Source organism: Empidonax traillii, unplaced genomic scaffold (assembly GCF_003031625.1).
Source record: "Empidonax traillii isolate 1590-97213 ecotype Southwest subspecies unplaced genomic scaffold, ASM303162v1 scaffold48:size2401408, whole genome shotgun sequence".
In the NCBI taxonomy this organism is placed as follows: Eukaryota; Metazoa; Chordata; class Aves; order Passeriformes; family Tyrannidae; genus Empidonax; species Empidonax traillii.
The window spans coordinates 1,499,994-1,514,831 of record NW_020955241.1 but is presented as its reverse complement, the minus strand read 5'-3'; the positions used below and the strand labels follow the sequence as shown (position 1 = coordinate 1,514,831).

General features: G+C 41.2%; 1 protein-coding gene across 6 annotated transcripts in view; it reads right to left on the bottom strand.

Moving 5' to 3' along the window:
- Positions 1 to 1,267: 1,267 nt before the first annotated feature.
- The window catches only part of VWC2 (von Willebrand factor C domain containing 2), a 74,811-nt gene continuing 61,240 nt past the window's right edge, over positions 1,268 to 14,838 (bottom strand). For all 6 annotated transcript variants that reach the window (XM_027878966.1, XM_027878963.1, XM_027878962.1 and 3 more), the window contains one exon: positions 1,268 to 1,755. In XM_027878966.1, the coding sequence (XP_027734767.1) occupies positions 1,604 to 1,755 (152 nt within the window). In that variant the 3' untranslated portion in view covers positions 1,268 to 1,603. The remainder of the gene's footprint in view (positions 1,756 to 14,838) is intronic.

The following is a 14,838-nucleotide window of genomic DNA, read 5'->3' as shown; positions in this document are numbered from 1 at the left end:
AGAAGAGGCCCATGAAGCATGGGCCTGACTGACTTAGGAGCTAGCTTTCTAGCTCCTGAGGACTACTGGCTCTTATGAAATGGATAGGTATACTTAAAAGTTTATTATGATTTTTAGACAAAACATACCTCCTTTACTCCCAAATAATGCACAGTGACAGACAGAAACACGCTCAAAATACAGACATGAGGTGATAACTGGGATCCACTGATGTCACTGGCAAAAGTCCGATGGTGTTTAGGAGTACCAGAAAATCACACTTTGTATGTATGAAAACCAGGTAACCAGGTTACACCATGGGAATAAGTAGTAAAGGGTAGGTGAGAATTTAAGCAAGTCATCTGATTTTAGATATTGATTCATCAAGTCTTTCCTCCATCAAATGCTTAAAAGTAAAGTCATATTTAAGTGTTTTCTTGAGCCTTTGCCTTAATGGGTATTCCAAGCAGATGTAATGTTGGAGTTGGCGATGAACTAAAAACTAAAACCACAATTAATGTAAGCAAAGGCTGTTGGTGGCTTAAGCACGGAGATATGATTCACCTCACATGTAGTCAGGGTCAGATTCCATAATAAGAGCTCTTTGATGGATTCGAAGACCTAGTTCTAAACCTTTCTCCTCAATACAAACCCTTCTCCTACCCATAGATTAACAATGTGGCCACATCAGTCCAGGCTTGCTTGGCTGCTGTAGCCTTTCCGAGCTGCACTTCCCCAAGTCCATTAAGCATCACATTAAGGATGCTGCGTGGTTACTTACCGTCATTTCCACCAGCTATGTGATGAGATATTGTTTATATCACAAGAGAGATTTGCCACCCTGACAAATTCTTTGTATGAAATTAATACTAAGAATTGAATTTGTCTGATTAATATTTTGTATCAGCTGCTATGAGAGACCAGTTTTGTATTAGCCACTCCTCCAAGTTATCTTGGCTGTGGAGTAGGCGGCAGGAGCACCAGTAAAAGTAAGAGATGGTAGCTGATCTACCTCTACATTACAACACATTTATATTCATAAATAAACACACTTTCTCAGAAAGCATATTCTACTCCGCTTTTTTCCAAAAATTAGAATGTCAAAGTTTTGTCACACGCTGGCTCTTTCCTGCCCCACTAAACTCAAAATATGCAACCTCAAAAAACCCCAACCCCAACCCCAAAACAAAACAAAACAAAAAAAGCAAGAAAACCCACATATGGTGAAACTAGAATAGAAACGTAATGTTTTAGTCATGGCGCATGTATACAACAGGAGAGGCAATGATACAGTACTTCAACCTGTATTGTCTATATAAAACATTTATTTTTAAGCTCTATAATGATATTATAGAAATACATAGAATATTTTATTGAGTGTATTTTAGTGTACTCACTGTGAAAATAACACATTTAAGACAGGTATTCTTATGTCCAAACGTTCTAAATATATGCACTTCTTTGCCTTGCAGTATTATGTTACTTTGAAAAACAAAATATCAGTGTTTTATTCTTTGCTCCTTTCCAGAATCTTCTCAGTCAGATTCTCCTGGGTCATCTAGGGTGCTCACTGCTGTGAGATATTTTATAAAAACCACGAAAAGTACGTAGATTTGTAGAATTCCTATATTTGCTTGCATTCATGTCTAGTGCACATCGCTTGCCTTTCAATTCTCCACGTGCCTTCTTCATAAGTACAGTGACATATAGTGCATTCATCAGTTTTCACCTCCCGGCCTGCTGGAATGACAAGGGTTTCTGCAAAGCAGTTGGGGCCTAAAAGAAGGAAAGAGATCATTATGTGATACCAATAGCACACTGTAATCCAGCCTAGTGCAGTTTTGGCCTGAACAACAGAAAACCTAATGCAAATTGAGAAACCCTGGGCACATTAAACAAACATGAGCATCGTGAACAAGGCACAAAAGCAGCAAAGGATGTGAGGATGCTGCCCTCCAAAGTGGCTGGATGTTTTTGGTACAGACCGTCCTGCCCTCCCCGGGAAGGTGCAATAAAAGTCTTTCCGCGAAACATGAGACCTGGGCATACACTGACGGCGCAGATCAATACAGGTTTGAGCTACAGAAAATGCCAGCTATTGATAATATAACAGTGCTGCTGTAAGCTACTAGAGAACCTGTTATAAATGTTATTAGTTTTTTCCCACTGGAAACAAGTGTTTTAGTTTGTGTAGTAATCAAAGTATCAGATTAGTTTATTTTCCATTTTGTGAGAATATAGTCATTTTCCATGACAGTGGAATAGCTCAGCCTCTTCTGAATGAAGACACTTTTCATGTAAAAAAGAAATATTCCACTTTATGTAAGTCACCTACAAACACCTATTTTCATAGTACACTTGAAATAACTTCATTTCCAAGGATGAGGCAGGAGAAAAATCCACCAGTGCAATGTTCACAAGACAAATCTGATCATTTCAACAGACATCCTCAAATCTCTCTCCTGCAGAAAGCTGCAAGGGCTGCATTTTCTATATTTCTGTTAAAAAAAAAAAACAACTCTATTTCTACCTTGAAAACCCACACACACTTGTAGAGAAGCACTAAACCCTCCATCTGTTTAAACACTCTCATGTCCTCAGTGAAACCTGGCTCTTCCACTCAATAAGCACACACAGCAGCTGCTCAGGCAGAGCCTTGCCACTCAACAGCACTTCAGTACCACTGTCCATCAGGGCAGGATGTGTAGCAGGGGCCAGAGCACATTGATCTGATACTGCTGAAATTCTTAAAGGCTATGGGTGTTCAAAACACTTACTGGCTAGCAACCTGTTTGCCATACCACTAAATATATCCCATATGGGCTCAGTTTTCCATTGCTGGGGGTCTACTCGTAAGACCTATGCCAAAGAATATGAGTTCTTCTTCTACAGAAATGTATGCTTCACATTTTAAAGCACAAACCAAACAGTTTTAATAGTTATCTCTTTGCTACAGGTTATGTCTTCGTGTACTGACACAACACCCTGAGAATCAGATGCCAAATCAGCACAATGAAGGCCTTTCCTCAAAGAAGAGACACCCTCCAGAAGAGACCTGCAAGATTTGCAGAAATTTTCTTCCTAAAGTTGCATCCATTAATGTTCTGAATATTTAAGCCCATACTTTGTTTTCACAGGAGCACAGAATGGCAGAATCATTAAGGTTGGAAAAGACCTCTAAGGTCACTGAATTCAACTGATAACACAGCACCACCATGTCCTCCACTAAACAACGCCCTCAAGTGCCACATTCACGTGCCTTTTGATCACTTCCAGGGGTAGTGATTCCACCATTTCCCTGGGCAGCCTATTCCAATTTTAGGATTGACTGTTGGCAATTATCTCTAACATGTGGCTACTTGCAAAGTTTTGGGTGACTTCTTGACCATTCAAGGCTTTGGATGCAGAATTGATAGTGAAATACAGCATATCTCATGTACAATCGACTGCTTAACTACCCTAATGTTACTGTGATACTTCTGTGTTTGCAGTCCCCTCAGTCTGTCCATGCAAAGTAATCCTGGGCTGGACAACACAGGAAGAAGAACTCTGGGGTGTAAGCCACGCTCCTGGGTCCCACTGCAAACTGGGAGGTGCCTCAGCTTTCAGCCAAGATAAAGCAGCGTTAGCTATGCTGTCCCCAGTGGACCTGTGCTTAAAATATTTGAATGCTAATCTATATAATTCTGTTTCAGTAAAATATAGTACTCTTCTTACACCTTATAGAAGTTTCATCCCAAGATAAGTTCACCTACACTATGGGTAAAGATACCTGAATGTTTTGCATGCTGGCCTGTAACAGCCCCGTGATTTACAAAGCTATATGACATAAAGAGTTAAAATACTAAAAGCAGAATCTACTCCATGGAGAATTTGTATGATACCTGCAAGACCACTTGAAATTTAAACAATATGTAAAAGGCACCAGAGGAACAAAAGTGATGTCAATTCCCTGTGAAGGATTTATTTCATTCTGGAAAGGTAAATGTTACAGGCTATACTTGGTTATAAAAACCAACCAGGGAATGAAGTAAAAACGGTGCAAAACCCATATTATAATTCACTAGGATTTATAATGCAAATGCCTCTAGTCACAATTAGCAACACCTTAATGCCATGTGTGACGAGTCCTTCTTACATCAGAAAGTTATTAAATGTAAAGATACAACAAGTTAGAAACTTCAACTGTTAAACTAAATATGGGGGAAATCGTTGCTTGGGTAAACCTACAGAAGAGCAATACCCATCTACTTAAAAAAGGGACTCGACAAAAATTAATGACAACAACAAATGTTTTTTCAGTATCATGGAACTTTTCTATGGAAAACTGCCTATTTTCTGGTTCTGCATTGGCATCCATAATTACTGCAACTTCCAACCCTATAGTACTTAAACTGGCAATAGTCAACTGGCATCCTTGCCCTTGCCTTTTTCTTTGCAATATCACGTGCGCACAATATTGTGGTTAATGTTACAGAAACTGTCATCAATGAAAAGGCTGAACTAACTGTATTACTGCAACATCATGCACATAAATGTCAATATAATATAGTGTCCAAATAAATATAGTGTCCAAATACAGGAAGTAATTCCACAACTCTGCTTTTATCATTTCTCCAAAGCCTCTGACTTCTAGGGAAAAAAACCTCTGAGCTTCATCCAAGACTCTCACTCAATTTTCAAACTGTATGAGCTAGTTCTGGCTCTTGATTTTCTGTGGCTCCCTTTCCACCAAGCAGGTAATGCTCATCCCTATCCATTTTCGTTTCCTCTGAGGAGCAGTCACAGAACCCAGACTTACATAGCTGGACTGGCCCAAAGCAACCAGCCTGCAGAGACAAGGTACAATGTGGGACGGCGGCAGTGTACCCCCCCGTGCAGGGCTGCCCTGACTGCACTTGAGCCTCCAGCAGCCCTTCCCTGGGGACCTTCTGCCAGGGACGGTGCTGATGAAACCTCTACTGATGCTCTGCCTGCCTAAAAGGACAGTGGGGAAACTGAGGAATTGAAGATTTTGAGCAGACAATGGAATGGTCACGAGATTCAGCAGACACACAAAAGCTGGTGTTGACAACTTAGGAGTGCCATTTCCTCAGTCTCAACCTTAGCAGAGGGAGGCAGAAGAACATTTCACAGCATCACAGAATATTCTGAGTTGGAAGGGACCCTCAAGGATGATCTGGTCCACCAGAACGAATGAATGGCCTGTACAGGGATTGAAACCACGACCTTGGTGTTATTAGCACCATGCTCTAATCAACTGAGTTTCCTCCACATTCAGAGCGGACAAAATACTCTGAAGGCATGGCAGTTGCTGAAACTACTGCTTTACTTAATGCTGGGCAGTTTATATTGATTTAGCAAAATTTTCAGATTTCCATCAAAAAAGGTGAGCTGTTTTTAAGTTTGCAAAATTACCTGACTTAGCATACGAAAAGCTAATTCAAAGTAAACTGGGGCTATTCCAACCCCAAAGTAGCAGTGGGTTTTCTTATTAAATGCTGCTGCTGCAGGAGTAGTGTATTTCATCTCCTTGGTCTACAAAGGACGCTGTCTGCTTTCTAAACTCCTTGGCAACATCACTACTCTGCCCAACTTCAGCACCTGGTACTTGCTCAGTGCAGCACTGGCTGTACACTATAAACTCCTGGGCCCTATCCCCAACTGTATACACTTATATAGCTCTAAGGCAGTCAATGGTGCTGCACATCTTCACAGCAGATGAAGATCTTGCTATATCACTCTTAAATCTGGCAGAAAATTCAGTATGACATATTGTATCAATTCTGAGTGCAGCTTGAAATCAACCACGACACTGTTTGTTTTCCTGAAGTACACAACTGGCAAAGTCAGACTCCACTTGAGCCACACCATGCTGCTATCAGCACAGATTTCTTTCCCAGGGCTAAGGCACGGTTGCTGCCATCCCACCAATGTCTCAATGCAACAAGTTCAATACAAATCCTCAGTTCTCATACTGAGCACCCAACTGGCATGAAGCTCTTGGCTTTCACGCATCTGAAACAGTGAATTCTAGCTTCCAAAAAAACCACATATACTGGGATCTAAGAAACTAGGAAGGCAGATTTGGTGGTCAATTCGTTGAGAGATTATAATGGGATCCTCATCTCTGAAATGGTAAAAAACTTAAGGTTTCAAAATATTACTGGGTAAATGCTGCTATTGTTTTTTGTTATTTTAAATCCTTACACCGGTCCTGTGAAAAGTTTCCAATGACTTGTGTTATGCTTCAGTGTTGACAAAGGCAACAATCTAATTAAAATGCAAATTCTGTTCTCTTGGACAAAAACAGCTAATGCCAATTGTCCGGAGATAATGCCCAAGCCACTCACCTACAGAAGAGACAGCACCTGTAACCTTGACAGCCTCGGAAGCGGTTCTCTGAAACTCCTTCCCTATTCCTCTCCTTCCACAAAACCACAGCTGTACACCATGGAGCTGTTCCTGTTTCCTCTTCTGCCTGTCCTTGCTTTTGTACAGGAACATGTTCCGATCAGTTCAAAAATATGAGATACAGCAATTTCATAAACCATGATTTAATCAACTGTTTTCATCACGCGTTAAACAAAATTACAAAGAAATGGACAAAGAAATCTGTTCAACTGCAAGTTGATGTGTTTGCCCAGAGTCATGGCAGATTTTTGCCAATTAGAATTATAGTGATAACCTCTGTAATACAACACTGATGCGAGACTGCTTTGGGCTCTGGTTTGTACTTAAGTTCTTCACAGCTGCCCTTTTAGCAGCTCCTTGCAGCAGGCAAACAGGCCACTTACTTCTAAGGTGCCTGAGAGCAGTTCCATCTACCCTAACAGTTTTCTGGCATGCAACACTGTGGTATTGGAGCACTTCATAAATTACATAACTGTGACATTTAGCTTACCCCCCTTTCCTAATTTTTTTTTCCAGTTTTCATGGAGATATTTCCAGTGGTTACAACATGAAAAGACAGATCCTACACTTTGGAAGCCTTGAGAACCATGACATTATACCAGAAGCAGCTGTGCTGGGTGAGATCAGATGTCCACCTGCAGCAGCAGGAAGTATATAGGGACAGAGTGAGTACATATACCCAACTTCCAGAATTTTCTGAATTTGTAAATGGCTCCTGCTTGCTCAGTTTAGGGAGTTAATGGATGGAGTTAACTGATTTATGATTAACTTCTCCAACATCCTGCTGAACCCAGATAAACAGCATTTGGTGGCAAGGACGTCCGCAGCTCTTTTGTGCAGGGTAGGACAGTTTTCTGTTGTTGTCCACCCACTACCTAAACTTGGTATTCCCAAATCATCATAGTGGAATAGGCACTAACAACCACCCCCACCTTTGTCATGCTCTTGGTGAGCTGCCTGACCTGTACCATGCTTCCCTTCCCTCCCATCACCTGAAGCCGGAGAAGGCCAGTTCTACACCCTCTCTGTCCCTGCTGAATTCCCCAGACCTCTTCCAGTTCTGCTACCTCCTTTTGGAGCTGTGAGGACCAGATTTTGCACACCACATACAAGCTGTACAAACACCATGGACTTGTACAGTAGGACAGTGATACTCCCTGGGTTTTTTTCTGATTTTTCTCCTACTTCCTGACATTTGCCTTTCTGTTGACTGCTGATGAAAAAGTTGAGCTAATGTTTTCATGACTTATGAATTTTATACCAGATAGAAATCTTACAGAAACAAACATATCATTGCACTCAAGTCAAATCTGCTGCTGCCCTTCTGTGTTACAGAGAAGTTTTGCTTTTCAGAAATGCTACTTGACAGTCTTCCACGTACAAGAGTGTTTCTACTGCTCAGTAATTTCAGGAACATAGTGGGGAAAGCAAAGCCTTCCCTTCCACCTCTCAGATCTTTCTTCTTTCTGATGTTTCGACACTTCCTCCAGGATCTATTGCAGATGCCAAAGAGACGAATGAAACAGTGAGTTGGAAGATGCAGAACTAGATACCTGCCTGCTGCAAATGACCCGGCATGCCACAGTGCAAAACCAAGGACTCTTTAGAAGTTACACCAGGGAGCTAGGACAGCCAAGTACTGAACCACGGATAGATGTTGGCTGCACGTATCTCTCAGCGCACTGGGACATAAAGTACCTTGTCACCTGCTAAGATATTTGATATGGGTTTCAAAACGTGCTCACACAGCATGGTGAGACATTAAAATAAGACTGCTGTGCCACATAGCACCGCAGCAGCAACATTTCTGAGACACAGGTATTACCTCCCTCATTCCTCTCAAATATAATCACTTTCTCCAGAGATGGTATCAGTACCTACTTTGTATCCTTTCAATCTCTAACCTCTTCTAAAGGGTCTGTATCTCCCTGGCTTGATTTTGTTTCACTCTCATGTGGATATACATACATATTTAAAAAAAAAATCTACAAATTTATATATATATAAATTTACATCTATCTCCTCCAAAACATCAGCACAGAAATAAAGCACAAAAAGCAGATGGCAAAAGTAGTCTGTGACCAGGATTAGAGCATACTCTCATTCTCTCACAAAAATAAGTTCATCACCCCTGCTGCTGTCATGATTCTGACTTCTACCAATCCAGTGCAAACCTTTACTTGCCTCAGCACCTTTGGATGCTACTGAACCAAGTCCAAAAGAGAGTTATCAGTTACAGAAGAAGGATTCAGGTAGATCCAATTTTAAAATCAATTTGAGACCCTGAAAAACCAAGTACTGTGTCCATAGTTTAGCAATGCTTTAAGATATTGGCAGCCAGAGAACTGTGGCAGATACCCCACAGACTTCCAGGAAATGTGTATATATACATGACAAGAAGAAAAATCCATTTTGTGATTCTTCCTAGCTGCTATGGGAAGTACAAAAAGGCAGTGTATGCAATGTGCAACCTTTGATCAAAGCATCGGTTTTTTTTTTTTTTTTTTTTTTTTTTTTTTTTTTTTTTTTTTTTTTTTTTTTTTTTTTTTTTTTTTTTTTTTTTTTTTTTTTTTTTTTTTTTTTTTTTTTTTTTTTTTTTTCATGCTATACAGAGCTTTGGTGATTTTAAGAATAATAAACTCCCTCCTTCTATTAGGGTCATACTTTGTTAGATGCACAGGTAACTAACAGATTGGAAGAAACAAATAAAAATAACATTTTGCTACCTAATTCAGAAGGATGTGTATAGCAGCATCTTCTGTGAGTGGACAGACAGAAGAAATACCAGTGAAGATTTCATGTAAATAAAAGGGGTGACCACGTCATCAGTGGCACTGCTATGACAAAGTGGGTATCAAAACTCTGGCACTTGCTATAGTCTCTGTGTGCGCACATGTGCTTTAATACAGAAGATAAAATCAGCTATAAAATACTTAAGAGCCAGGCTTTAATATTCTGGTTATGAGACTACAAGCCCTGTTTACGGTCATGTTCTGTTGCTTTACTTTTCCATTTATCATGCATGACAGCACCACTGAAGAACATTTCATTCTGGCCCCAGTCCTAGAAATTGGAGTAGTGTCCAGAAAGTCCCACAGGACATTAAACGAAGCCACCACAGCCCCTCGACTGATCCTTTTCACCACTGCTTCTTCTCAGTTCTGATTCTTCATCGACTTGCACTTTGTGGTGATGTTAGCATCCATAGAATGACAATGCCAAATGTTACCAAAACCAGGGCTGCACAGTTTTGCACAGATGGAAATGGTTTACAGAAAGGGAACAGTTCATAATCCTGCCACTGCTGCAGGATTTAGTTTTTCAGGTGCATTCAGAGAGCAGAATTTTAGGTATCTGCTTTTTGCATACTGAATAAAAAGAAGCAGAGAAACACTGAACACTGCACAATCCAATACTGCAAACAGAAAGCCTTGGAGCATAAAAGTGCCCAATTAAAACATAAGGCTTGAGTGTCATAAAAATAAACTACATCAAACAACTTCCTTAATCGGAGGAAATACAGAAAGACTCGATTAGGCTACTTAAAATGATTTTCAAAGGTCCTACAACTTGTAAAGGGACATTGCATTCCATTCAGAAATGGCACCAATTAGACATGAGCTGAACATTGTGTGTATCTTCCAGAAAATTATATAAACACTTAGAAGCCAGCAAGCCATGCATCGATTTTGCGCTCAGCTTGCTTGCAGATCAGTCACCACCCAGATGATTAGGAAATTAGAGACACTGGGCTTGAACGCATGGGGAAAAAACTATGTCAGATGCCTCAGATAGCACAGAATCACAGAATTGTTTAGGTTGGAAAAGGCCTCTAAACTCATGAAGTCTATATGTTAACCCAGCACTGTCAAGTCCACCACCAAACCCGTGTCCCTTAGTGCCACATCCATGCCCCTACTGAACACTAATCAGGCATGGTGACTCCACCACTTCCCTGCACAGCCTGTTCCAATGCCTGACCACCCTTTCAGTGATGCAATATCCAATCTAAATCTCCCCTGACACAACTTGAGGCCATTTCCTCTCATTCTGTTGCTAGCTACTTGGGAGAAGAGTCCAATCTGCACTTGGCTACAATCTCCTTCCAGTTAGTTTTAGAGAGCAGTAAGGTTTCCCCCAAGCCTCCTTTTCTCCAGGCTAAACAATCCCAGCTCCCTCAGCGGCACCTGATGCCCTTGTCCATGTCACTGATAAAGATAGTGAACAGGACTAGCTCCAATACTGAGCCTTGGGGAACACCACTGGTGACCAGCCACCAACTGTATGTAACTCCAATCACCACCACTCTCCATGTCCAGCCATCCAGCTTATTTTTCAACTGAGCAAAAAAGTGCACTGGTCCAAGCCATAAGCACCCAATTTCTCCAGGACAGTGCTGTGGAAGAAAAAGAAATCTTCAGGGGTGTGGTGGTTTTAATCTAGAATGGTATTCCGGGCCGTTGCATGGGGCACTGAATAAGGGGTTGGAGCTCCTCACCCTGCTTACCACTGCCCCTGCCTGCTGGGAGCATGTTTTCATCGATGTTATGCTTGCAGAAAGCTGCCTGCCTGCGCTCCACCATGAATCTCTTTGTGCTCCCCTCTACACTGTCCAGGCTAGACAGTGAATCAGTCTGGCTAAAGCCAGCCTGGAAGAGAAGTCTGGGACATGACCTATGGTGCAGCATCCTGCACAGATGCTCGCAGTGGAGCAGAGCCCAGGGACTCCGTGGGAGTCAGGGTACACAACAAAAACATCAGCTGCTTACTTGGAAATTACTTCTGAAACCTAGGGAGGGCAGTCACATCTAAGAAAACAAATCAAATCATCACTTAATTTTTCCTCTGTTACAGAAACTGTAGAAGTATTGCCAGACACTGTGAGGACTGCCAACAATGACGGGACATTGTGTGGGCTGCAGCAGGGTGAGATGCCTGCCTGCCCCAGCACTCGTAGCATAGGAGCTTAAAAGCCCTACTGTTGAGGTTAACGGGGCTAATCCTTCCCTTTATTAAGCTGTTTATTCATCCCAGTGACCCTGCTGGGCTTGGCAGGGTTACTGGGGGCCTGGTGAAAGACCTGCACAGTACTAAGACATCTTCTTTGCACTGCGAAACATCGGCTTACTCTTCAGGCTAAGCCAGCTACGTGAAACGCCTTTGTCTAAAGATCCTCAACAAGTTATCCTAAAAACTGTTAAGCAAATTTAAACAGACTCTGCTCTTCTACAAGCACATGCTACAGGCCAGTAACTTAATGCCTCAGAGATTTGCTGCAAACACTATAAATAAAAGTACATTTTACTTAGCAAAAACACTGTACACTGGTGGGCTGTAGCATCGTCTGTCATGCAGGTTAGTTAGGTCTCTGAGAAGTGTACAGTAACTCTGCAATAATATACAGTCAGGATTTTATACATCCTGAAACACAGACTAAAGGTAGGATAAATGCATGAAGGAAAAGATTTAGATAATTATCTTTGGAAAATTCCTAAAGACTTCAACTAAATCAAAAGCTAAAGTGGTACCAAAGTACAGTATAATGCTGCTTTAGCAAAGAAGTGAATCTAAATCAGCATATTTTTCCAGTCACTATAAAACACTGGGTAGTGAGAATTTGGTATGTGAGGATGGACAATGGCTACCTACTACTACAAGAAATCACTCAATCAAACCAACAAAACATTACCAGTCAAGCATCAGCAATTTCTTTCACCCCATTTTAGAATAAATACACTGAATACAGTTAAACCAGGAGTTATCTTTCTTATTGAGTACGACTTATGTAAAAATTCTGAATGTAGCATCATTCAAGTCCAGACAGACTGTCACAGCAGACAGTGACAACTCTCCCAATTAAACAGTCCTCTTGCTTATGAGGGCTTGGTTTGCCTTTTTTGTTATTATTTTGGCTTTTGTGTCATCATTACTGATCCTTTGGGTGTTCTTCTTTTTCGTTTTAGTTACGACCTTAGGTGCTTGCCTACGCAGACAGATTTTTAGTCCCTATTCACTAGAGTTGGTTGTAGTTGTACAGATGTACCTAACATGTCTCTCTCTAGGTGATCTGCTGCTGAAGTGATACACACCGACCGAGAAAAAGGCATCATCACAGAAGGAGTCCCATTTTGGGGTCTCAGACACCTGTGTAACCCTCTCACACAGATAAGCTGCAAGCAACACTGAAAACTTCTGAAAGAGGGAACAGAGTTTAAGATTTTTGAAGGGAATAAAGTTTATGAATTAAAAGAAAAAGTAGTAACATAATAAATGGTCCATCACAACTCAGCTGCTCAGCTTCGTACTTGAACACTTTGGTCCTGTGGCAGTTTTTGGATCTTACCTGTGATTTTGTGCTCATTTTATCCATTTCCTTTAAGTTATAAAAGGTAAGTACCCGGCCAAGACCAATCTCAGCACAACTGTTGCTTAAAATATTTAAAAAACAACCCTGTCCCACAAAGGACTTTCTTTAATGTGTACCAAAAACTGATCACCTTCCTTCCCCCTTCGACCTTTCTTATTAAGAATGCTTCCAATAACCTTCTTCCTAAAACCAGAAAAATGGTACCCTTTTTTTCCAGGAATAGAAGTTACAGGGATCTGTGCCAAAGTATGAACTATAAAGTTCAGCACATCACGCATCACTTTAAAATATAATTAATTCTAACAACATCCTTTGCTGTGCATTGTTACCTGAATCGACTGAAATAAAAACCTATCCTTCTAAAAAACCAGGTGTAATGCATGTGAATCAGAATGGAAAAGCACAGAACCCGTTTACTCACCAGTCCTAATGAATGATCACTATCTTTAGGTGTGAAAATTCACAAAATATATAGTTATAATTGCTAGTTTTTTTAATGTGGTACTATTTCTATGTGAATATACCTGTAAAAAACTGAGTTAACTTTTTCCTGAGAAAAAAAATTCCTTATCAGCTTTAAGACCCACCTAAGTTACTACTCCACAACAGAGAAAAATCACTGTATTTTTATGAGCAAAAGAGAGGTTATGCTTTGCCTTCCATGCTGCTCAATCAATAATTCTACCTTTTCATCCCCTTTAATGATTATCCCCTGGTGGTTATGAAACACAGCCCTGAGACAGCTTGCTTTGGAAAGACTGTATTTTGTACCCATGGAGAAAGCCAAAGAGAAAATAACAGAAAAATGTTGCTGTGAGAGCATGCTCTTCTTGTCCCTGGTACCCTGAGGAAACCTGTTCCCATGGCCGGCCTGGATGTGACCTGGGAAAAGTTTGGCATTGGCCTCTGCTGCAGCACACTCCACCTAGAGAGATACAGTCCTGGGCATAGGACCCAACCCTGACCCCTAAAAATGAGGGATCTGGTCCAAGCCAGCCATCTGCGGACCCCATGAAAGGAGGGAAAGGAAGAGGCACCTCTGGTGCAAGTCCTTGTACATCCTGCAGACAGATGCTGCCACAGCGGCTCTCTAGTCTGGTCTGCAGGCTGTTCCCTTCACCAGCACACAGGCACCCTCCTCAGGTTTCAACCCCATTTCTGACATGGGCTCATAGTATCATTTTCTTACCTTTTCAGGGTCTTGCACAGAATAAAGACTGAGACACTAAAACAACACAGCCACTTAGACAGAAATACTCAGGATAGGAAGGGGTGCATCAAATAACAGTTATTATTTTGTTGATCAGAAACTGTCAACAAGTCAGGGCTGCAAATCTGAGACACCATTCCTGAGGAGACTTCACATACTCCACTTAGGACCATGTGTAAAGCCAGCTGTTTAGAATGAACCAGGTACTAAGTGATCTAAATATATTAAGTTGCAACATGAAAATCCATCACTATCAGAAGTTAATTCCCTCTTGCTTCTGTCTGTATCACCCCCCCACAACTTATGAATCAAAAACTGGCCAAGAGAGATGCTTTGGAGTAGGAAACCAGAAGATGGAAGGGTGATTCACTGCAAAGGAAAAAGAGTAGGAAGCCGCTGGTGTTAAAAGAAATGAAGTTAGTGGGATTTCAAGCAGGAAGGAAAAAGGCAGGCAATCAGGCAAGGTGACTGGCAAAATTATTTTAAGTAATCCTTTTTGTGGAGATGGAAAGGCAGGTGATTTGAAGTGAGAGACATCAATTATGAAGCTTCGTGAAATGCAAAGATTGCCTCTGTGAGTTATACAAATCCTTTCATCAATGAGAACTGAAGCAGCACAGAAATTTCATGTCACTCACAGGGGCAGACATAAAGGATACACACTACTGAAAATAAATTTTCCACATAATATTGCTCAACTTCTTCACTTTTGGTGTCTGAATCAGCACTTATTTTCCCACGTGCTGCAGAGCAAAGACCACCATTTGACAGCACAGTGTGTTTCTCCCATGACGTTGTTAGTGCACGCACTTTCTTTCCACTACACGGGCGTGTCAAACTGGGCAGAGCACAGCAAAGAGCACAACCC